Source organism: Ovis aries, chromosome 7 (genome assembly GCF_016772045.2).
Source record: "Ovis aries strain OAR_USU_Benz2616 breed Rambouillet chromosome 7, ARS-UI_Ramb_v3.0, whole genome shotgun sequence".
NCBI lineage: Eukaryota > Metazoa > Chordata > Mammalia > Artiodactyla > Bovidae > Ovis > Ovis aries.
Window position 1 is genome coordinate 52,142,641 of NC_056060.1, and position 26,778 is coordinate 52,169,418.

The 26,778-nt window shown below is 37.8% G+C and overlaps 1 protein-coding gene across 6 annotated transcripts in view; it reads right to left on the bottom strand.

The window, feature by feature from the left end:
• Positions 1–26,778, bottom strand: part of TEX9 (testis expressed 9) — a 251,995-nt gene that overhangs the window by 42,383 nt on the left and 182,834 nt on the right. For all 6 annotated transcript variants that reach the window (XM_060417893.1, XM_042252427.1, XM_042252425.1 and 3 more), the window contains 2 exons: positions 24,969–25,051; positions 23,841–24,014 (listed from right to left, as the gene is read on the bottom strand). In XM_060417893.1, the coding sequence (XP_060273876.1) occupies positions 23,841–24,014; positions 24,969–25,051 (257 nt within the window). The remainder of the gene's footprint in view (positions 1–23,840; positions 24,015–24,968; positions 25,052–26,778) is intronic.

Consider the following 26,778-nt stretch of genomic DNA (forward strand, 5'->3'; position numbering starts at 1 on the left):
ATAACTCTGTAAATACCTCTGAGCGGTCCAGACTATAGAGCGCACATAAGGAAGTGACTACTGGCTAGCTTGCTCTCTCCTCTCTTGATCTCACCACATCTCATTCCAGTTACCTCTAATTACCCCCTCCATCTTCTCTTCTCCTTGTAACTCAGTGAACCTCTCTGAGTGTCCCTCAAGGTGGAGAAACTTTTCATCTTTAACCTAGATGTTTTATCATCGGTGCTGTATAGATGGAGAAGTCTAGAGGCTACTGTGAAAATAAAACTGAAAACCAGAAGCAGGAAGCTTAAACCCAAAGCCTGAAAACATTAGAGAACTCTTGAATTCAGGGAACATTAAGCAATAGGAGCTCATCAAAAGCCTTCATACCTACACTGAAACCAAGCTCCACCCAAGGGCCAACAAGTTCCAAAACAAGACATACCACGCAAATTCTCCAGCAACACAGGAACACTCCCCTGAGCCTCAATATACAGGCAGCTCAAAATTATCCCAATACCTTTGATGTCTCATAACCCATTACGGGTCACTCCACTGCACTCCAGAGAGAAGAAACCCAGCTCCACCCACCAAAACTCCAACACAAGCCTCCCTAACCAGGAAACCTTGACAAGCCACTGATAGAACCCCACCCAAAGTGAGGAAGCTCCATAATAAAGAGAACTCCACAAATTATCAGAATATAAAAAGGCCACCCCAAACGCAGCAATATAACTAAGATGAAGAGACAGAGGAATACTCAGCAGGTAAAGGAACAGGAGGGTTGCCCACCAAATCAAACAAAAGAGGAAGAAGTAGGGAATCTACCGGAGAAGGAATTCCGAATATTGATAGTGAAAATGATCCAAAATCTTGAAATCAAAATGGAAACACAGATAAATAGCCTAGAGACAAGGACTGAGAAGATGCAAGAAAGGTTTAACAAGGACCTAGAAGAAATAAAAAAGAGTCAAAATATAATGAATAACACAATAAATGAGATCAGAAACACTCTGGAGGCAACAAATAACAGAATAACAGAGGCAGAAGATAGGATTAGTGAAATAGAAGATAGAATGGTAGAAATAAATGAATCAGAGAGGAAACAAGAAAAACGAATTAAAAGAAACGAGGACAATCTCAGAGACCTCCAGGACAATATGAAACGCTCCAACATTCGAATTATAGGAGTCCCAGAAGAAGAAGACAGAAAGAAAGATCATGAGAAAATCCTTGAGGAGATAATAGTTGAAAACTTCCCTAAAATGGGGAAGGAAATAATCACCCAAGTCCAAGAAACACAGAGAGTCCCAAATAGGATAAACCCAAGGCGAAACAACCCAAGACACATATTAATCAAATTAACAAAGATCAAACACAAAGAACAAATATTAAAAGCAGCAATGGAAAAACAACAAATAACACACAAGGGGATTCCCATAAGGATAACAGCTGATCTGTCAATAGAAACTCTCCAGGCCAGGAGGGAATGGCAAGACATACTTAAAGTGACGAAAGACAATAACCTACAGCCCAGATTACTGTACCCAGCAAGGATCTCATTCAAATATGAAGGAGAAATCAAAAGCTTTACAGACAAGCAAAAGCTGAGAGAATTCAGCACCACCAAACCAGCTCTCCAACAAATTCTAAAGGATATCCTCTAGACAGGAAACACGAAAGGGTGTATAAACCCGAACCCAAACAATAAAGTAAATGGCAACGGGATCATACTTATCAATAATTACCTTAAACGTAAATGGGTTGAACGCCCCAACCAAAAGACAAAGACTGGCCGAATGGATACAAAAACAAGACCCCTCTATATGCTGCTTACAAGAGACCCACCTCAAAACAAGGGACACATACAGACTGAAAGTGAAGGGCTGGAAAAAGATATACCACGCGAATAGAGACCAAAAGAAAGCAGGAGTGGCAATACTCATATCCGATAAAATAGACTTTAAAACAAAGGCTGTGAAAAGAGACAAAGAAGGCCACTACATAATGATCAAAGGAACAATCCAAGAAGAAGATATAACAATTATAAATATATATGCACCCAATATAGGAGCACCACAATATGTAAGACAAATGCTAACAAGTATGAAAGGGGAAATCAACAATAACACAACAATAGTGGGAGACTTTAATACCCCACTCACACCTATGGACAGATCAACTAAACAGAAAATTAACAAAGAAACGCAAACTTTAAATGATACATTGGATCAGTTAGACCTAATTGATATCTATAGGACATTTCACCCCAAAACAACGAATTTCACCTTTTTTCAAGTGCTCATGGAACCTTCTCCAGGATAGATCACATCCTGGGCCATAAATCTAAACTTGATAAATTCAAAAAATCGAAATCATTCCAAGCATCTTTTCTGACCATAATGCATTAAGATTAGATCTCAATTACAGGAGAAAAACTATTAAAAATTCCAACATATGGAGGTTGAACAACACACTTCTGAATAACCAACAAATCACAGAAGAAATCAAAAAGAAATCAAAATATGCATAGAAACTAATGAAAATGAAAACACAACAACCCAAACCCATGGGACACTATAAAAGCAGTGCTAAGAGGAAAGTTCATAGCAATACAGGCATACCTCAAGAAACAAGAAAAAGTCAAATAAATAACCTAACTCTACAACTAAAGCAACTAGAAAAGGAAGAGTTGGAGAACCCCAGAGTGAGTAGAAGGAAAGAAATCTTAAAAATTAGGGCAGAAATAAATGCAAAAGAAACAAAAGAGACCATAGCAAAAATCAACAAAGCCAAAAGCTGGTTCTTTGAAAGGATAAATAAAATTGACAAACCATTAGCCAGACTCATCAAGAAGCAAAGAGAGAAAAATCAAATCAATAAAATTAGAAATGAAAATGGAGAGATCACAACAGACAACACAGAAATACAAAGGATCATAAGAGACTACTATCAGCAGTTGTATGCCAATAAAATGGACAACGTGGAAGAAATGGACAAATTCTTAGAAAAGTACAATTTTCCAAAACTGAACCAGGAAGAAATCGAAAATCTTAACAGACCCATCACAAGCACGGAAATTGATACTGTAATCAGAAATCTTCCAGCAAACAAAAGCCCAGGTCCAGATGGCTTCACAGCTGAATTCTACCAAAAATTTCGAGAAGAGCTAACACCTATCCTACTCAAACTCTTCCAGAAAATTGCAGAGGAAGGTAAACTTCCAAACTCATTCTATGAGGCCACCATCACCCTAATACCAAAACCTGACAAAGATGTCACAAAAAAAGAAAACTACAGGCCAATATCTCTGATGAACATAGATGCAAAAATCCTCAACAAAATTCTAGCAATCAGAATACAACAACACATTAAAAAGATCATACACCATGACCAAGTGGGCTTTATCCCAGGGATGCAAGGATTCTTCAATATCCGCAAATCAATCAATGTAATTCACCACATTAACAAATTGAAAAATAAAAACCATATGATTATCTCAATAGATGCAGAGAAGGCCTTTGACAAAATTCAACATCCATTTATGATAAAAACTCTCCAGAAAGCAGGAATAGAAGGAACATACCTCAACATAATAAAAGCTATCTATGACAAACCCACAGCAAACATTATCCTCAATGGTGAAAAATTGAAAGCATTTCCCTAAAGTCAGGAACAAGACAAGGGTGTCCACTTTCACCGCTACTATTCAACATAGTTCTGGAAGTTTTGGCCACAGCAATCAGAGCAGAAAAAGAAATAAAAGGAATCCCAATTGGAAAAGAAGAAGTAAAACTCTCACTGTTTGCAGATGACATGATCCTCTACATGGAAAACCCTAAAGACTCCACCAGAAAATTACTAGAGATCATCAATGAATATAGTAAAGTTGCAGGATATAAAATCAACACACAGAAATCCCTTGCATTCCTATACACGAATAATGAGAAAGTAGAAAAGAAATTAAGGAAACAATTCCATTCACCATTGCAACGAAAAGAATAAAATACTTAGGAATATATCTACCTAAAGAAACTAAAGACCTATATATAGAAAACTATAAAACACTGATGAAAGAAATCAAAGAGGACACTAATAGATGGAGAAATATACCATGTTCATGGATTGGAAGAATCAATATAGTGAAAATGAGTATACTACCCAAAGCAATTTACAAATTCAATGCAATCCCTATCAAGCTACCAGCCACATTTTTCACAGAACTAGAACAAATAATTTCAAGATTTGTATGGAAATACAAAAAACCTCGAATAGCCAAAGCAATCTTGAGAAAGAAGAATGGAACTGGAGGAATCAACTTGCCTGACTTCAGGCTCTACTACAAAGCCACAGTCATCAAGACAGTATGGTACTGGCACAAAGACAGACATATAGATCAATGGAACAAAATAGAAAGCCCAGAGATAAATCCACACACATATGGACACCTTATCTTTGACAAAGGAGGCAAGAATATACAATGGAGTAAAGACAATCTCTTTAACAAGTGGTGCTGGGAAAACTGGTCAACCACTTGTAAAAGAATGAAACTAGATCACTTTCTAACACCGCACACAAAAATAAACTCAAAATGGATTAAAGATCTAAATGTAAGATCAGAAACTATAAAACTCCTAGAGGAGAACATAGGCAAAACACTCTCAGACATAAATCACAGCAGGATCCTCTATGATCCACCTCCCAGAATTCTGGAAATAAAAGCAAAAATAAACAAATGGGATCTAATTAAAATTAAAAGCTTCTGCACAACAAAGGAAAATATAAGCAAGGTGAAAAGACAGCCTTCTGAATGGGAGAAAATAATAGCAAATGAAGCAACTGACAAACAACTAATCTCAAAAATATACAAGCAACTTATGCAGCTCAACTCCAGAAAAATAAACGACCCAATCAAAAAATGGGCCAAAGAACTAAATAGACATTTCTCCAAAGAAGACATACGGATGGCTAACAAACACATGAAAAGATGCTCAACATCACTCATTATTAGAGAAATGCAAATCAAAACCACAATGAGGTACCACTTCACACCAGTCAGAATGGCTGCGATCCAAAAATCTGCAAGCAATAAATGCTGGCGAGGGTGTGGAGAAAAGGGAACCCTCCTACACTGTTGGTGGGAATGCAAACTAGTACAGCCACTATGGAAAACAGTGTGGAGATTCCTTAAAAATTGCAAATAGAACTACCTTATGACCCAGCAATCCCACTTCTGGGCATACACACCGAGGAAACCAGAATGGAAAGAGACACATGTACCCCAATGTTCATCGCAGCACTGTTTATAATAGCCAGGACATGGAAACAACCTAGATGTCCATCAGCAGATGAATGGATAAGAAAGCTGTGGTACATATACACAATGGAGTATTACTCAGCCGTTAAAAAGAATTCATTTGAATCAGTTCTGATGAGATGGATGAAACTGGAGCCGATTATACAGAGTGAAGTAAGCCAGAAAGAAAAACACCAATACAGTATACTAACACATATATATGGAATTTAGGAAGATGGCAATGACGACCCTGTATGCAAGACAGGGAAAGAGACACAGATGTGTATAACGGACTTTTGGACTCAGAGGGAGAGGGAGAGGGTGGGATGATTTGGGAGAATGACATTCTAACATGTATACTATCATGTGAATTGAATCGCCAGTCTATGTCTGACGCAGGATGCAGCATGCTTGGGGCTGGTGCATGGGGATGACCCAGAAAGATGTTATGGGGAGGGAGGTGGGAGGGGGGTTCATGTTTGGGAATGCATGTAAGAATTAAAGATTTTAAAATTTAAAAAAAAAAAAAACATAAAAAAAAAAAACATGGGGGAAGGCATAGAGCTATGTAATAAAATATATAAAAATGAGACTACACAATTATTATATATATATGATAGATATACAAATATTAAACCAAGCCAAGGTACCATTCATATCATGATTTTCAGGACACATATAGGCAAAAATGCAAAAAAGCTTTCTTTGCAAGATAATGAAATGACTTGAAGGAGGTGAGAAAATGCTTTTGAGGAATTTTTATTATGAAAGCAGAAAAGAAGAAAGCAGCTTTAGGAAATGACACAGAGATCAATTTTACCTGAAGCAAGGTAACTAAAGGGCAGACTTGTTTTTTTAAACGTGAGTTACTAATGTTAATAGGAGTGTTAATATAACATATTCACAATCAGAGAAACTTGTGGAGTGTACCAGCAACTTTATTTTAACCAAAAAAAACAAAATAAAACTGAGATTAAGTCTTCCAGCCATGAAGAAATAATAAATAGCTAACATAAAAAGGCATGGTCAACAGCTAGAAATAATGATTAAGATATGTTAAATAACCATTTATAGATACTGGAAAACAGTAGGGTTGTGATTCCTGAGAAAAGGGAAACAAATGAGTTTTACAATCACCCCAGAATTCTTCTGGGAGACAATTTTCACACAGTACCTACAGGGAAGAGAAAATGCAAAAAGAGTCCAGAGGTCCATGAGTTGAGGAAACAGATCAGAGTTGAGGAGACTGAAGCAGCTGGGAATTTATATGAAGGTTCAAGTAAGGAGGAACTACATTAGGACAGCGCTTCACACATCTACATAGGAGGTGCCCTGAGTCTACTGTGGGCTAGGCCACACCTTAATACATGGAAACCCAACAAGGCCAGACAAAAAACAAGTGGGGAGCTGTAAATACAGCAAATCCCATAGATCATACAGGGCAGGAAGACATCTGAGCTCTAACTAGCCAGAATGGACAGTCCCCAGTGATCATCTTGGCTATTTGGTGGAGATCATGAAAGGTCTCTTTAGGGGAAGCATTAAGGGTAGACTTGAACTATCTCTGAAGGCTGCTCTAGACACACTCTTGTAAAACTTAAAAACAGGCCTCAAAAGGATTAAACTGGCAAATAACCTGTAAAAATCCAACACTGCCTTCAAAAAGCACACTAAATAGAATCATTCAACAGTAGCATTCAGTAAAAAAGCACTAACCAAGCCAAGAAGCAGGAAAATATGACCAATAGCCAGAAGAAAAAAAATCAGTCCATAGAAACAAATTTATAAGTGAGAAACACAATGGGTCCAGCTAACAAGACTGTCAAAGAGCTATTTTAATTATACATAAGTGATCAAAGCAAAACATTAATGAGAAGATAAATTGAAGATGCAAAGGAAAATCAAATGGAACTTCTATAGATCAATATAAAAAATGAGTATCTCTGCTTAGGTATAGGGGCATACTAGACATTACAGGTAGCTCAGACAGTAAAGAATCTGCCTGCAATGCAAGAGACCTGGGTTCAATCCCTGGGTCAGGAAGATCCCCTGGAGTAGGAGATGGTAACCCACTCCACTATTCTCACCTGGAGAATTCCATGGACAGATGAGCCTGGCGGGCTACAGTCTATGGTGTCACAAAGAGTCAGACACAACTGAGCAACTAACACTAACAGACACTACAAAGAAAAGATCAGTAACCTACTGAAGATACAGCAATAGACTATCCAAATAAAGAACATAAGGAAAATAAGGCTAAAAACAGCTCATCAGTAACATACATATCATTGATGTTGAATTTTTTTTTTTTTTTTTAGTTTTAAATTTTATTTTATTTTATTTTTTTTTAACTTTAAAATCTTTAATTCTTTATTATTAATGTGGAAATATCAAATAATTTAACAGAAGTATAATTACAGTCTCAAGTGGAGGAGCGAGATAGGAACCCACAGATTCAAAAAGCTTAACAAGGGCTTCCCTGGTATCTCAGTGGTTAAGAATACCTACCAATGCAGGAGACATGGGTTCAATCCCTCGTCCAGGAAGATCCCACATGCCAGAGGGCAGCTAAGCCCATGAGCCACCAACTACTGAGCCTGTGCTCTAGAGCCCAAGAGCTGCAATTATTGAGGCCACATGCCACAACTACTGAAGCCTGCATGCCTAGGGCCCGGTGCTCTGCAACAAGAAAAACCACTGCAATGAGAAGTCCATGCAATGCAACAAAAAGTAGCCCCCACTTACTGCAACTAGAGAAGTGCCCACACAGCAATGAAGACCCAGAACAACCAAAAATAAATAAAACTTATTTAAAAACAAGTTAGGGGAAAAAAGCTCAACAAACTTCAGGCAGAATACAAACTCCATACTGAGAAAACTGAGAAAGCACATCATTATGACATGGCTGAAAACCACCAACAAAGAGAGTGTCTTAAAAACAGAGAAAAAAGACACACTGCCTACAAAAATAGAACGAAAAGAATTACTGTGGACTTTTAGTGAGAAACTATGCAACATATAAATCAGAGTATATCTTTAAACAAAGAAAACAAAAAATAAAACAGTCAATTGATAATTCTATACCTTGTGAAAAATACCCTTCAAAAATTAAAGTGCTCAAAAACACACAAGTGCATACAAAAACTGATAAAATCTAAATAAGGTCTACGGATTGTACCAATGTCAGTTTCCTCATTTTAATGCTGTGCAATTACGTTAGGTATTAGCCTTGATGGAAACTGAGTGAATGGCACACAGGACTTCTCTGTACTGTTTCTGCAACTTTATGTGAATCTATAATCACTTCAAAATAAAAAGGTTTTTTTTTTTTAGGTAAGGAAAAACAGTCTTTTACAGAGAAACAAAAAGAGAAGTAGTGACTAGCTAACTGGCACCACAAAAACTGAAAAGGTAGTTATTTCAAAACAAAGACAAAAGGTACTTATTTCAAGCAGAAGTATGGAAAAACATCTAGAGTGAAGAATACAAGAAATGGCAAATATCTTCATCTCTTTAAAATATAAATGCTGTTAAAAGAGAAAATATTGTGTGATGTATGGCATTTAAAGATAAATGTATGACCACAAAAGAAGCAGATGGAGTATACTGTGAGAGTGTTACGTTATATGTGAAATACTATGACACGATTTGAAGGTAGACTGTAATATGTTAAATATGTATATTGTAAACCTTAAATCTAAACCTAGCTATAGCTAATGTTGGAGAAAAATGGAATACTAAAAAATATCCAATTCAAAGGAGGAAAAAGTAACAAAGAACAGTTGGGAAAAATAGGAAACAAATAGGAAGATAGTAAATTTAAATCCAAACACCAAAAAACTGTATCAAGGTAAATGAACTAAACATTCCAATAAGAGACAAAGGCTGTCAGAGTGGATAAAGAAGCAAAAGTCAATTATGTGGTTTCTGTAACAAACTCATTTTCAATAGAGACTTTTACTTTTAAAAGTAAAAAGATGACAAAAGACAGTCAAGATGGAGGAATAGGAGAATATGGAGTTTCTCTCTCTCCAAATGCATTAAGAATCATCTATAAATGGAACAATTCTCACAAAGTACTAGCTGAACACTAGCAGAGGACCTCAGACACCTAAAAGGACACGAAAGATCCCCACATAACCAGGCAGGACGAAAGAAAGACGGGAAAAGGAAGAGCAGAGGAAGAGGGACAGGACCAGTGCCTCTGGGTGGGGAGTTAAAGCAGAAGAGAGGTTCCTGCACCTGATGAAGCCCCTTATTGTTGGGGAAATCAGATGGGAAAGAAGGGGAGCTTCGGGTGCTATTCAAAGGAAAGCAGAGCAACAGTCTGGGGCAGGCAGGACAGAGTGAGACCTACAGGGCAGACAGGGGTTTGGTGCTGGAACTTGGCATTTAGAGATGAAACCTGGGGAGAGGACTCTAGTTAGTTGCAGGGAGATGGTCTGAGGGGACAGGAGTGAGGAAATCCACAACCTGGAATGCTCGTGGAGGAAACACTGAAGAGAGGCGTCATTGTTGAGTGATGCGAGAGGGGTGGGGCCATTTGTAGCCTCTCCCCTGAGGCACCGGCCGTTCCTCCCAAGGCACTAGAAGGGCTCTGGCTGGGGCCAGCTCTCTCATGCCAAGGTTGCCAGCTTCCCTCTGAGCCCCTCGTCCCCACTGGGGCTCCAGCAACTCCAGCTGCTGATGCCTCCACACCCCTTCCTCACCAAGGTGGATTCCTGAGTTCTGGGGCAGCCTCAGGAGCAGACTCCTGTGGGGGCCCACATGCAGAGGCGGGGCTCAAACTAAAGCTGGGCCCCAGGCGCTGTGCAACTAAGGAACAAAAAGTGAAACCTCTCCTCCCAGCTGGGCAACCTAGAACTGACACCACCACAACAGCCTTTGTAAACTAAGTACTTACAGAACATCTGAATGGATAATGAGTACTCCTGCAGCCAAGACAGGTCTTACCTTTAGCAGCTTTACACTTTGTGAGCATATATACGTGGGGGCTGGGCTAGGCCAGAGGATGAACTGCCCCCATTGTGCCTATAGTGGATCCATATCCATGATAACTGCATCCTGGGACCTCAACAGGAACCCAGGCTACACATACCAAGGGGTCTGAGGTCAACTATGACTCACCATGAAGGCAACGACACTGGTGGTGGAAGTCCCAGGGAAACAGATCTGAATGAGCTCTCTTGGGGGTCCACATTTTGGCACCAAGATCTGGCTACACCCAACAACCTGCAGGCACGTGCTGAAAGCCTCAGGCCAAACAACAATCAAGATGGAACACAGCCCATTACAGAAAATAGGATGCTGAAAGTCATACTGAACTCACAGCCACCTAAAAACACACCCCATGACATGGCCTTGCTTACCACAAGGGACAAGAACCACCTCTACCCACCAGTGGGTAAGTACCAATCCCTCCCACCAAAAAGTCTGCATAAGCCCCTAGACCAACTGCATCCACCAGGGAGCAGATACCAGAACAAGAGGAACTAAGATTCTACAGCCTCTAGAAAGAAGACCTCAAACACAGAAAGTTAGACAAAATGAGACATCAGAGTAATACACTAAAGAGGAAGGAACAAGCTAAAAATTCACAAGAACAACTCAATGAAGAGGAGACAAGAAATCTACCTGAAAAAGAATTCAGAGTAATGATAGTATCAATGATATCCACAATCTTAGGGAAAAAATGGAGGCAACCTGAATACAACACCAAAGGTAGTCATCAAATCACAGGAGAACAAAAGAGGAAGGGAATAAAAAGATCTACAAAAACAAACCCAAAACAATTAAGAAAGTGGAAATAGGAACATACACATCCATAATTACTTTAAATGTAAATGGTTTAAATGTTCCAAACAAAAGACATAGACTGGCTGAATGGATAAAAAACAAGACCTGTATATATGCTGTCTATGAAAGATCCACTTCAGACCTAGGGACACATATAGACTGAAAGTGATGTGATGGAAAAAGATATCCCATGGAAATGGAAATCAAAAGAAGGCAGGAACAGCAATACTAATATTAGATAGGATAGACTTTAAAGACTATTACAAGAGACAAGGAAGGACATTACATAATGTTTAAGAGATCAATCCAAGAAGATATAAAAATTGTATATATGCTTCCCTGGTGGCTCAGACGATAAAGAATCCACCTGCAATACAGGAGACCCGAGTTCGATCCCTGGGTTGGGAAGATCCCCTGGAGAAAGGAATTGCTACCTACTCCAGTATTCTTGCCTGGAGAATCCCATGGAGAGAGGAGCCTGGCAGGCTACAGTCCATGGGGTCGCAAAGAGTTGGACACGACTGGGTGACTAAGCACACACAGGAGCACCTCAATACATAAGGCAAATGCTAACAGCCATAAAGGGGAAAATCAACAGTAACACATTAGTAGTGGGGAACCTGAACACTTCACTTACACCAATGGACATCATCCAAACAGAAAATTAATACGGAAACACAAGTCTTAAATGTCACATTACACCAGACAGACTTAACTATTAACTATAGGACATTCTATCCGAAAGTAGCAGAATGCACCTTCTTCTCAACTGTACATGGAACAATCTCCAGAATAGGTCACATCTTGGGCGACAAATCAAGCATCAGTAAAGTTAAGAAAAATGGAATCATATCAAGCATCTTTTCCAACCACAACTCTGTAAGATTAGAAATCAACTACAGAAAAAAAAAAAAAAAATATATATATATATATAAAACACAAACACAAAGAGGCTAAACAACCAGTGGATCACTAAAGAAATCAAAGAGGAAATCAAAAAATGCCTAGAGACCAATGAGAACACATCAACCCAAAACCTACAGGAGGCAGCAAAAGCAGTTTTAAGAGGGAAGTTTATAGCAATACAATCTTATCTCAGGAAATAAGATAAATCTCAAATAAACAACCTAAATTTAAAGCAACTACAGAAAGGACAGCAAACAAAACCCAAAGTTAGTAGAAGGCTAGAAACCAGAAACATCAGAGCAGAAATAAATGAAATAGAGATGAACAGAACAAAAACAAAGATCAATAAAACTAAAGGTTGGTTCTTTGAGAAGATGAACAAAATTGATAAAGCTTTAGCTACATTCATCAAGAAAAAAGTGAGACGACTCAATAAAACTAGAAATGAAAAAGAAGTTACAACAGACATTACAGAAATACAAACAATCATAAGAGATTATTACAAGCAACACAAATAAAATGGACAACCTAGAACAAATGGACAAATTCTTAGAAAGTTGCAATCTTCCAAAACTGTTCCAGGAAGAAATAAAAAATATGAACATATCAATTATAAGTACTGCAATTGAGACTGTGATTAAAACCTTCCAACAAACAAAAGTCCAGGACCAGATGGCTTCACAAGAGAATTATATGATGCATTTAAAGAAGAGTTAACACGTACTCTTCTGAAACTTTTCCCACAAGCAGCAGATGAAGGAATACTCCCAAGCTCATTCTATGAGGCTATCATCATCCTGATATCAAAACCAGACAAATATCACCAAAAAAAAAATATATATATATATATATATGCCAACAACAAACAAATGAAAAGATGCTCAACATTACTGATTATTGGAGAAGTGTAAACCAAAACTACAATGAGGTATCACTTCATACTAGTCTGAATGGCTACCATCAAAAAATCTACAAACAAATGTTGGAGAGGGTGTAGAGAAAAGGGAATGCTCTTGGACTGATGGGGGAAATGTTAATTGATACAACCACTATGGAGATTCCTTATAAAACTAAAACTATCATATGACCCAGCAATACCACTACTGGGCATACACCATGAGAAAACCATAATATAAAAAGATGTTAATAGATGTACCCCAATATTCACAGCAGCTCCATTTATAGTAGCCAGGACATGGCTACTATAACACCCTAAACGGCCTAAACCTAAACGGCCACTGAGAGATGAATGGATAAAGAAATATGGTACATATATACAATGGAATATTACTCAGCCATAAAAAGTAATGAATTGGGTCATTTGTAGTGATGTGGTGAACCTAGACTGTCCTACAGAGTGCAGTCAGTCAGTCAGCAAGAAACAAATATTGTATATTTATGCATACATATGGAATCTAGAAAAGTAGTACCGATGACCCTATTTGCAGAGCAGGAACAGAGATGCAGACTTAGGAGAACAGAATTGTGGACACAGTGAGGGGAAGGAGAGGGTGATGAATTGCGCAAGTATCACTGACAAATTCACACTATCAGGTGTAAAATAGACAGCTAGTGGGAAGCTGCTGTATAGCACAGGGAGCTCAGTCCATGCTTTTGGATGACCTAGAGGGTAGGATGGGAGTGGGAATTGGAGGGAGGCTCAAGAGGAAGGGGATATATGTATGCATATAGCTGATTCACATCACTGCACAGTGGAAATGAACACAACATTGTAAAGCAATTACACTCCAATTAAAAAAAAAGAAAAAATAATTACACACTAATATCACTAAAGAGCACTAAAGAACTGAATTCAACAACACATTAAAAGATCATTCACCATGGTCAAGTGGGATTTATCCTAGGGATGCAAGTATTCTTCAACATAAGTATATTAATCAACGTGAAAAGCCACATTAAAAACTGAAGAATAAAAACCACATGATCATCTCAATAGATGCAGAAAAAGCTCTTGAGAAAATTCAACACCCATTTATGATAAAAACTCTCCAGAAAGTGAAGGGTTTCCCAGGTAATGCCTGTGGTAAAGAACCCCTGCCGCCCTGCCACCTGCTGCTAATTCAGGAAGACATAAGAGATGTGGGCTCAATCCCAGGGTGGGGAAGATCCCCTGGAGAAGGAAATGGCAACCCACTCCAGTATTCTTGCCTGGAGAATCCCATGGACAGAGGAGCCTGGTGGGCTACAATACATAGCGTCTGAAAGATTTCAGTTCACTTCAGTTCAGCTGCTCAGTCATGTCTGACTCTTTGCAACCCCATGAACTGCAGCACGCCAGGCCTCCCTGTCCATCACCAACTCCCAGAGTTCACTCAGACTCACGCCTATCGAGTCAGTGATGCCATCCAGCCATCTCATCCTTGGTCATCCCCTTCTCCTCCTGCCCTCAATCCCTCCCAGCATAAAAGTCTTTTCCAATGAGTCAACTCTTCACATGAGGTGGCCAAAGTATTGGAGTTTCAGTTTTAGCATCATTCCTTCCAAAGAAATCCCAGGGCTGATCTCCTTCAGAATGGACTGGTTGGATCTCCTTGCAGTCCAAGGGACTCTCAAGAATCTTCCCAACACCACAGTTCAAAAGCATCAATTCTTCGGTGCTCAGCCTTCTTCACAGTCCAACTCTCACATCCATACATGATCACAGGAAAAACCATAGCCTTGACTAGACGGACCTTAGTTGGCAAAGTAATGTCTCTGCTTTTGAATATGCTGTCTAGGTTGGTCATAACTTTTCTTCCAAGGAGTAAGCATCTTTTAATTTCATGGCTGCAGTCACCATCTGCAGTGATTCTGGAGCCCCCAAAAATAAAGTCTGACACTGTTTCCCCATCTGTTTCCCATGAAGCGATGGGACCGGATGCCATGATCTTCGTTTTCTGAATGTTGAGCTTTAAGCCAACTTTTTCACTCTCCTCTTTCACTTTCATCAAGAGGCTTTTGAGTTCCTCTTCACTTTCTGCCATAAGGGTGGTGTCATCTGCATATCTGAGGTTATTGAGATTTCTCCTGGCAATCTTGATTCCAGCTTGTGTTTCTTCCAGTCCCGCATTTCTCATGATGTACTCTGCATATAAGTTAAGTAAGCAGGGTGACAATATACAGCCTTGCCGTACTCCTTTTCCTATTTGGAACCAGTCTGTTGTTCCAAGTCCAGTTCTAACTGTTGCTTCCTGGCCTGCATATAGATTTCTCAAGAGGCAGGTTAGGTGGTCTGGTATTCCCATCTCTTTCAGAATTTTCCACAGTTTACATGACAAAAGCAACTTAGCATGCACTCTAGAAAGTGGGCACAGAGGGAATCTACCTCAACATAGTAACAGCAATATACAACAAACCAATAGCAAAAATCATATTCAATGGTGAAAACCTGAAAGCATTTCCTCTAAGATCAAGAATAAGACAAGGATGTCTACTCTCACCACTATTATTCAACATAGTTTTGAAGTCCAACCACAGCAATCACAGAAGAAATAAAAGGAATCCAAATTGGAAAAGATGTAAAACTATCATTGTTTGAAGATGCCATGATACTGTACATAGAAAATCTTGAAGATGCTACCAGGAAGCTAGAGCTCATCAACAAATTTGATAAAGTTGCAGGATACAAAATTAATAAACAGAAATCTCTTGCATTCTTATACACTAACAACAAAAGGTCAGAAACCAAAATTAAGCAAATAATCCCATTTACTGTCACATCAAAAAGAATAAGATACCTAAGATTATATCCATGTAATGAGGCAAAATTTATACTCAAGTATAAAATACTGATGAAAGAAATCAAAGCTGACACACAAACAAATGGAGATGTACCATATTCTTGGATTGGAAGAATCAAAATTATCAAAATGAGTATATAACCCAAAGTAATCTACAGTTCAGTTCAGTCGCTCAATCGTGTCTGACTCTTTGCGACCCCATGAACTGCAGCACGCCAGGCCTCCCTGTCCATCACCAACTCCCGGAGTTCACTCAGACTCACGTCCATTGAGTCCGTGATGCCATCCAGCCGTCTCATCCTCAATCGTGCCCTTCTCCTCCTGCCCCTAATCCCTCCCAGCATATAAGTCTTTTCCAATGAGTCAACTCTTCACATGAGGTGGCCAAAGTATTGGAGTTTCAGCTTCAGCATCATTCCTTCCAAAGAAATCCCAGGGCTGATCTCCTTCAGAATGGACTGGTTGGATCTCCTTGCAGTCTAAGGGACTCTCAAGAGTCTTCTCCAACACCACAGTTCAAAAGCATCAATTCTTTGGCGCTCAGCCTTCTTCACAGTCCAACTCTCACATCCATACATGACCACAGGAAAAACCACAGCCTTGACTAGATAGACCTTAGTCGGCAAAGTAATGTCTCTGCTTTTGAATATACTGTCTAGGTTGGTCATAAGTTTTCTTCCAAGGAGTAAGTGTCTTTTAATTTCATGGCTGCAGTCACCATCTGCAGTGATTCTGGAGCCCCCAAAAATAAAGTCTGACACTGTTTCCCTATCTGTTTCCCATGAAGCGATGGGACCGGATGCCATGATCTTCGTTTTCTGAATGTTGAGCTTTTAAGCCAACCTTTTCACTCTCCTCTTTCACTTTCATCAACAGGCTTTTGAGTTCCTCTTCACTTTCTGCCATAAGGGTGGTGTCATCTGCATATCTGAGGTTATTGAGATTTCTCCTGGCAATCTTGATTCCAGCTTGTGTTTCTTCCAGTGCAGCGTATCTCATGATGTACTCTGCATATAAGTTAAATAAGCAGGGTGACAATATACAGCCTTGACGCACTCCTTTTCCTACTTGGAACCAGTCTGTTGTTCCATATCCAGTTCTACAGGTTCAATGTAATCCCTAATAAACTACTAATAGCATTTTTCACAGAATTAGAGCAAAAAATATTTACAATTTGTGTGGAAACAAAAGACTGTGAATAGTCAAAGCAAGCTTAAGAAAAATGGAGTTGGAGGAATCAGGCTCCCTGACTTCAGACTATACTACAAAGCTACACTAATGAAAACAGTATGATATGGGCACAAAAACAGAATATACATCAATGGAACAGGATAGAATGTCCAAAGATAAACCCACACACCTACAGTAACATAATCTATAGCAAAGGAAGCAAGAACATACAACGGAGAAAAGAGAGTCCCTTCAATTAAGTGGTGTAGGGAAAATGAACAGCTACATGTAAAACGATGAAATTAGAACATTCTTTAAAACTATATGCAAAAGTAAACTCAAAATGGATTGTTGTTGTTGTTCAATCACTTAATTGTGTCCAACTCTTTGTGACCCTGTGGAGTGCAGCACGCCAGGTTTCCCTATCCTTCACCATCTCTCAGAGCTTGCTCAAACTCTTGTCCATTGAGTTGGTGATGCCATCCCCATAAAAGACCTAAATGTTTAAGCCCAGATACTATAAAATTCTTAGAGGAAAACACAGACAGAACATTCTCTAACATAAATTGCAGCAAGATCTTTTTTGATCCACCTCCTAAAGAAAATTAAAAACAAATAAATAAATGGGGTCTGATTAAACTTAAAAGCTTCTACACAGCAAAGGAAACCATAAAAGAAACCATAAAGAAAACAAAAAGACAACCCACAGAATGGGGAAAATATCTGCAAATGAAGCAACTGACAAAGGATTAATCTCCAAAATATACTAACAGTTTATGCAGTTCAATATTAAAAATAAATAAATAAAGGGCAAAAGATTTAAATAGACATTTCTCGAAAGAAGACATATGGAAAGCCAAGAGGCACATGAAAATATGCTCTGCTGCTGCTACTGCTGATAAGTTGCTTGTGTCCAACTCTGTGCGACTCCATAGACGGCAGCCCACCAGGCTCCTCCATCCCTGGGATTCTCTGGGCAAGAACACTGGAGTGGGTTGCCATTTCCTTCTCCAGTGCATGAAAGTGAAAAGTGAAAGTGAAGTCGCTCAGTTGTGTCCGACTCCTATCCACCCCATGGACTGCAGTCTACCAGGCTCCTCTGTCCATGGATTTTCCAGGCAAGAGTACTGGAGTGGGTTGCCATTGCCTTCTCTGAAAATATGCTCAACATCACTAATTACTAGAGAAATGCAAATCAAAACTACAATGAGTATCACCTCGCACCAATCAGAATGACCATCATCAAAAAACTCTACAAACAGTAAATGCTGGAGGGAATGTAAACTGGGGTGGAGAAGAGTCGGGAAGTTCCTTAAAAAACTAAAAAAAGAACTATCATATGATCCAGCAATCCCATTTCTGGGCATATCTCTGGAGAAAACCGTAACTCAACAAGATAGCTGCACCCCAATGTTCACTGAAGCACTAGTTACAATAGCAAGGCAAGCAACCTAAATGTTCATCAACAGAAGAATGGATAAAGAAGATGCAGTACATATATACAACAGAATATTACTCAGCCATCAACAAGAATGAAAGAATGCCTTTTGCAAGGACATGGATGGACCTAGACAACATCATACTGACTGAAGTAACTCGGCCAGAGAAAGACAAATGTCATATGATAGCTGTTATATCTGTAATCTTAAAAATGGTACAAATGAACCTACTTAAAATGTTTTGAAAATACAGATGTAGAAAACAATATAGTTACCAAGGGGGCAATTTTAACAAAGAATTCAGCACAAGCACCCCTCTCTAAAGACAGAACACTTGAACAATACTATAAACAAATTTGACCTAATACATATTTATAGAAAACTACTCAGTAAAGAATAACACATACTGTTTTCAAGGGCACATTAAGTGTTTACCAAGAGAGGCCAAATGCTGGCCTATAAAACTGTTTGGAACAAATATTCAAAGAACAAAATCATACACCACATAATTCAATCAGAAATCAATTTACAAAAAGACAGGAAAAATATTCAATATTTAAAATTAAACAACAGATACTTTTAATAATCCAATTGTCAAGAAATATCAGGAAGGAAATTAGAAAATACTGTTAACTTAATAAAAAGCATCAAAATTTGTGGGACGCAGATAGAGCAGCACTTAGAAGAAAATTTACAGCTTTAAATTCTGTGACAAAAGTAGAAAATCAATTATGTAAGCTTTTGCCTTAAGAATCCTGAAAAATAAGAACAAATTAAGTAAGAATGAAGGAAATGGTAAAGTTTGTTGTTGTTTAGTTACTAAGTCGTGTCTGACTCTCTTGTGACTCCAGGCTCCTCTGTCCATGGGATTTCTCTGGCAAGAACACTGGAGTGGGTTGCCATTTCCTTCTCCAGGGGATCTTCCTGATCTAGGGACTGAACTCATGTCTCCTGCATTGGCAGACGGATTCTTTACCAATGAGCCACCAGGGAAGCCAAAGGTAATGTTAGAAAGCAATATAGTGGAAAACTGACAAACAGTAAAGAAAACTGAACAAAAGTCAAATACTGATTCATTGAAAAATTCAGTGAATTTGGTTAAGTATGTAGCTAGACTAATTAAAAATAAAACATAGAGACAAATTATTAGTGTCAGGAATGAAATAGAAGTCATAATCATAGAGATTAAAAATATAAGTAAAAATATAATAAATGATTGGGCTTCCCAGGCGGTGCAGTGGTAAAGAATCTGACTGCCAATGCAGGAGACACAAGAGACATAGGTTCAATCCCTGGGTTGGAAAGATCCCGTAGAAGTGGGAACCTACTCCAGTATTAATGCCTGGAAAACAAGGACAGAGGAGCCTGGCATGCTACAGTCCATGGGGCCGCAAAGAGTTGGAAACAACTGAGTGACTGAGTTTGTACGTATGGACACATCTATACCAGTGAGTTTTACTACTCAGCACTGGAAAAATTTCTAAAAAACACAAATTACCATAACTGATCCAAAATAATGGAAAATTCAAATAGACTTTCATACAATAATTAAATTTGTGGGCAAAGATTTCTCAAATAGGATGAAAAAGAGCACAAAAAATGTATCAGAATTCATCCAAGTTTTAAACTGCTACCTTCTGAAAGACACTGTTAAAAAATTTAAACGCCAGCTCAAACTGAGAAAAACTATTCACAATACATTCTTTCTAGCAAATAAATTATATAAGAAAACATTAAGGACTCTTAATACAACCCAATGTTTCTAATTTTGGCAAAAAAAAATTGAACATATACATAAAAAAAGACAATATGAACAGCTAATGAACCTATAAAAAGATACTCACGATCAAGTTATCAAGGAAATACAAATTACACTGAGATACTACTTCTGATCCTTTAGAGTGGTTAATACTAAAAAAGACTGATAATACCAAGTGTTAGTGAGAATACAGAATAACCAGAACTCTCATACAATGCTACTTGGAATGAAAAATGGTATAATCACTTTAGAACACACTTTGACAGTTTCTTAAAAAATTAAACATGCACTTTCCATAAAATCAGAAGTTCTACTCCTAGGCATTTCATCAACATCATGAATGATACTGAATATGTCTATACAAAAACATGTATCTACACAAAGCACTTGTACATGTAAATTCATAGTGGCTTTACTTCTCATAGCCCAAAGCTGGAAACAACTCAAATTCCCATCAACTGGTGAACAGATGAAATGTGGTAAATCCATAAATGAATACCACTCAGCAATACATGAAAATGAACCATAAAACAAGCAACAACACTGATGAATCTCAGCAACATTATGCTGAAGAAAACAGATGCAAAAACGTACATACTTAAGTTTCCATCTGTATGAAATTTTATAACAAGGAAAATGAACCTGCAGTAAAAAAATGCAGTAAAAAAAGAATGCAAATCAGTGGCTGCTTGGGGTCATGATTAGAGAGACTGAGGATTTAAGGGGAACAGACAAAGGAAACTTGGGGAAGTGAAAGTTTATCTTAATCATGGTGGTGGTTACAAGGATATATTAACTTGTCAAAACTCAATGAATTGTACAATTAAGTATATTGTGTTTAAGTTATTCCTCAATAGAGTTGGTTTGTAAACATATCGTTAATAAAAAAACAAAATCCAAAGATGGGGTAAAATGAGTTCTGATTTTATATTTTGAGAATGACTCCATCTGTTATAATCAACAGCTAAAATAAGTTAACTTGTATAACAATGTTTTAATAGTTGATTTTTCCAGGTTTATAGAAGCAGCTACTTAAGCTCTGTTTTGTATTTCTCTGAACTGTACACTGAGACTTATTTTGAGAGAGAGAAAAAATGAATAGAATTAACAAAGAAAGATTCAATCTTGAGTATCACATAACCCAGGAAAACTGTTTTGTCTGTCTGGGCAATAGGCAGATAGGAATTAAAGCTGGGAAATTCAGAGTCAATGCAAGTTTTCATAAAATCTTTAGCTAGCCAATGTATCATAATGCCTTTATACATTCACCATGAAATAAAATTTTCAAATACTTAACCCTAAACAACAATGAAATTTTAGAACAGCTATGTGTCTAAGTCCGTTTATTTGGGGGTTGGAGAAAGAGTCTACATGACTTGGAGAGTCAAATAAACACAGTTTGAATCCTGCTCTGCCATTTCTGTTTGACTGTAGGCAATTTGCCTGACCTCTCAGATTCAGTTTCCCCATGTGTTTTACCTGACAGCACTCCAAAAATATCAGTTCCTTTTCTGCCTACATAAAAGTAGAGTTTATAATCAGTGTGGCCCTTTGAGAATATTAATCTTTTGACAGAGTACAGGATACCATGGAAAAGAGAAAGGACATAAAATAACCAGTGAAGAGGATTCAGAAATAAGATATAATAGCTTGAACCAAGAAGTAGCAATGGGAAATGAAAACAAGAGATGAATGAAAAACATTTAGAAGCAAGAAAGCATAGGATTGGGTATGAGGGCCAAGAACAAGAAAAGAATCAAAGATTTAGGCAAGTTACATCCACTAGAGCAGTGACATGATCACTGCTTGGATGCCTGATGACAAATCGTAAACTGACAAACAGTTGTTTCCCAGATACAATAGTTTGTTCTTTCTTAGACCACGTGGCTTTATTTCTTAAAGCAACAGAAATATAGTACAAACTACATATGTAATTTTAGATTTTCTAATAGCCACTTTAAGAAGAAATAAGTTAAATGAATTTTATTATTATATTTCACTTATCCCAGTATACCCAAAATATTACCATTTCAACATGTAACCAATATTAAAATATTAATGAGATTTTGCATCTTTCTTTGTATTTCATCTTCAAAATTAGATGCTGATTTACACTCACAGCACAACACAATCTGGACTAGCCTCACATGAGTGGCTATCATTTCCAAAAGCACAGGCTTAGACTATGAGATACTGTAAGCAATTTTTCTTCCCAGATGAATAGACAAACAAAATGTGGTATATTCATTCTATGTTATAATCAATATTAAAAAAGAACAGATTACAACACGGATGAATCAGAAATGCATTCTGCTAAGTTAAATCAGACTCTAAGAGGTTACTATGTATTTCTATTTACATGACATTCTAGAAAAGGCCAAAATACAAGAATCAAAAACAGAAGAGTAGTTGCCTAAGGTTGGGAGTAGGGAGAGGACTAAATTCCAGAGAAATTTTTGTGGATGATGAAAGTGTTCTATAACTCAGTTGTAGCGATGGTTATGTGACAATGCCCTTGTCAAAACTCATAGAATGGTATACAGTCATCCCTCAGTATTCACAAGGGATTGGTACCCTCAATCTAACATGTACTCGTAGGATGTGGTAAAACTGGAACCCTTATACACTGCTGTTAGAAATGTAAAAATGGTATAGGTGATTTGGAAAACAATCTCAAGTTCCTCAAAAGGCTAAACATAAGGTTGGGACTTCCCTGGTGGTCTGGTGGTTGGAAATCCACCTGCCAATGCAGGGGACCCAGGTTCAATCCCTGGTCCAAGAGAATCCCACATGCTGTGGAGCAGCTAGGCCTGTGAGCCACAACTACTGAGCCCGTTCTCTAGAGCCCCAAAGACTGTGTGCCACAACTACTGAAGCCCATGGGCCGAGGGCCTGTGTTCCACAACAAGAGAAACCACCTAAATGAGAAGTCTGTGCACCACAACAAAGAGTAGCCCCCGCTCGCTGCAACTAGAGAAAGCCTGCACACAGCAATGAAGACACAGCATAGTCAAAGGTAAATAAAATAAAAAACAAACAAAACATAAATCCAGTAACTTCACTCCTAGGCATATACCCAAGAAAAACAAAAACATATATCCACACAAAATCTTGTATATGCATGTTCATAGTACAGCATTATCCAAAACAGTTCCAAAACAGAAATAACCCAAATGTCCATCAACTGATAAACAGATAAATAAAATGTATTACATTCATATACTCTATAACAAGGAATATTACTCTATAAAAAGCAATGGAGTCCTAACATATGCTACAGTGTAGATGAAAATAACATTAAGCAAAAAATGTTGGTTTTGAAGTATCACATACTGTATGAGTCTACCTGTCCAGAAATGTCCAGAACAGGCAAATCTATCAAGACAGAAAATAAGTGAGAAGCTGCCTAGAGCTTGAGGGGATGGGGTGAAGCAGGTTGAGGTACTGTGGCTAAAGGGTACAGGGTGACTTTCCAGGTGATGAAAATGTTCCAAACTTGACGGTGATGACAGCTGCACGACTCTGTGAATACTCTGAAAGCCACCAAATTGTATAAAGGGTAACACGTATTGTATGTGAATTATATTTCTGTAGTGCCACTAAAAAATACTGTTCTAATAACGGGGAAAGAGGTTTTAGGAAACACTAACAAAATAACTATACCATGAAAAGTGGTGTCTAAGCAGACATGTGACTTTTGTGTTTTTGTGCATCTTTGGCATTAGGTTAGGAAAAAATAGAAAAATTATTACCCTTTCTACTGAAGACAACTGTTGTTGTAATCCATCACATTTTTTGTTTGCTTCTTCAAAAAGAGTTTTAAACTTTTCTGTTTGAGACTGTTGCAAAGTAATTGTCCGCTGTTGTCTCACACAATCTTCTTCAAAATTTTTCAATTGAGATTTTAAACCCTGAATTTCATCCTCCTATACAGTTATGAAATTATAGATTAAATGAAGAAAGACACAAGATTTGGTATCAAAACATAAAGCAAAAATAATCATAAAGCTGAAAACAGAAAATAGCTTCATATGATCTTTTTATTTTAAAAAGTTATTTTATTTTAAAAGAAGTAATTTATTTTTAATTGGAGAAAAATTGCTTTACAATAATGTGTTAGTTTCTGCTATACATCAACATGAATCAGCCATTGGTTCCCTCTCTCTTAAAACTCCTTCCCACCTCCCATCCCATCCCAGACCTCTTGGTTGTCACAACAGAGCATCTGGGTTTGAGCTCCCTGCATCATACAACAAACTGGCCATCTATTTCACGTGTGGTAATGTAAACATTTCAATGTTACTCTTTCAATTCGTCCCCTCCCTCCCCTTCCCACACTGTGTCCACAAGTGTGTTCTCTATGCCTACATCTCCATTGCTGCCCTGCAGACAGGTTCATCAATATTATCTTTCTAGTGCATTAATATATAATATTTTTCTCTTTCTGACTTCACTCTGTATAGTAAGCTCCAAGTTCATCCATTTCATTAGGACTGACTCAAATGTATTCCTTTTTATGGCTGAGTGATATTCCAAAGATCATACTTTGATGAGATATTTATATTCATTTCATAAAGAAAAATAAATTACATTCCATTTTCTGCCTCAAAAATGGAAGTCAGATGTTTCATTTCTGTTTAATATTATTAGCTTACACATCTCAGTCTAACATAGAGCATTCTAATTGCTAACATAAAACTCTTCAGCTCTGGAAATTTAACATCTCAGAACAAAGTTCAGTATTTACATACAATTATTAAATGTAAAAATTAACTGTGAATTATATCTCAGTGAAGCTATTTTTAAAATAAAATTGAAAATTGCTCCTAAAATGTCTTTGAATATAAGAGCATTTATTCTGAAAGGTTTTAAAAACTTACCATTTTTTTGTATTCACAGACAACATTATCCAACTCTTCTTGCACAACACGGAGTTTGGCCTTCAGAAATCTAATCTGTGCTTCTGCATCAATAATAATATATATTGTCTTTCATTGAATCTAAGATGCCATCAATTGTAAAACAGACTATTTTGTGAAGGAAAGAAGTGCTCAAGATGAAGAGTCTAATAGGAGATCCCTTTTAGGAAACACTGAAGAAAACACTAAAGACACAATCCCTAATGTGGAGGCAAATGAAAAATCTACCCAGGTATAAAAGGAACTGTGTATATCTCAATATAAAAAGAGTAAAGAAAGGGGGGAAAAATAAAAAATCTTTCCTGAGGATCGGAACTAAAAGCCAGTAGTTTACAGACTGAATTCATAATTACCCAGGTCATTCAAAACACCTCAAGCAGAATTTAAAGTGGTTTCAGGTCAATAATGCTCCCAAAGTGTTTGGCAGAAACAAACACAAATCCTCTCTAGCAAAACTCAACTTCAGTCCCAACTACTGCAATCATAAAATGCCATTGACTGCAACACACATCCCAATTTCACCTAAGTTAACATGTAGTGTATGTGTCTGAGAAGCAGAAAAATACACAAATACCTTACTGCTGAAGCTTTTTTCCCCACAAACCCCTAATTAAGATCTACTTTTAGTATTTCATTGCTAGCAAAAGTTCTTTATTCAATAACATCGGTAAACCTTTGCAGTTTTTAGGGGTATAAAAGTAGAGAAAGTGAGAACTGAACTTGGAACTTACTCATAATTCATCCAGTCATTAATTAAAAAGATATACATTAAGTCTACTATATTTCAGTCATAAAACGGATATTGTTAAGACAAGCTTTGCCTTCATGAAGCTTATCTTGAGTAAACAATCTTAATATTCGGTCTCTGAAAGATCATTAGGACAAACCCCACAGAGCACACACATCTCCACACATACTTCCTGCTTCAAAGCTCTTCTTATAAAGTGTCTCCAGCATTACATGGAAATGATGAACTATGATTGGCTTTAGCCACACCTAGATTTCTCCAGCCTCAACTCTCTTTCTAGCCTCCAGGTTAGCAGAGGACAGAAAGGAAATAATCCATCTCTTTCTTTCCCCAACTCTAACCTCAGCAGTATCATCAAGGAGTTGAGTGCTCTGTCTCTGGAGGTACACAGCACTAACCTCCCCTCCCATCCCGCTCCAACTTTAGTGTACAAAGCACTGCTTACTTACATTTTGTGTACATTTAGTGTACAAAGCACTTACTTACATTTTGTACACTTACACAACTTTAGACTTACAGAGGAGGCTTACAAAGTTTTGTGCTACTAAACTACTTTTTTATCGCTTCCTTCCGCACATAACCCAGCCATTCTAGGCAATCATGTGGAACAGGCAAGAACTCCCTTAAAGAGGAGACACCTTGGTCAAAGCCTGAAAAGAGAAGGACGCAAAAGTGGCAGAGAGGTCATTAAACAATAAGAAACAAAGCACCAATTTAAGGTAGTCTGTGCCAGTTCTTATACCTGGGCGGAGGAACTCTCTAACAAGGCCATGAGTGACTATTAATTGAGGAACAGCCAATATCTGACCACTGAGTCCTTGAAGGCATCTTGAGGCATGAAGGTAATTTTTTCCTTCACTTGCCTTCATACTTAACGATTAGCCTCAGAAAGCTTGGATAGGTCAGTAAATGAAACAAATGCATAAATGAAATTATTCCTCACTTATGACTAACTAGCAGCAGTAGCATAATAATCATTATTCATGTAAATCGATGAGATTTTCACAGAATCAGAATATTAAG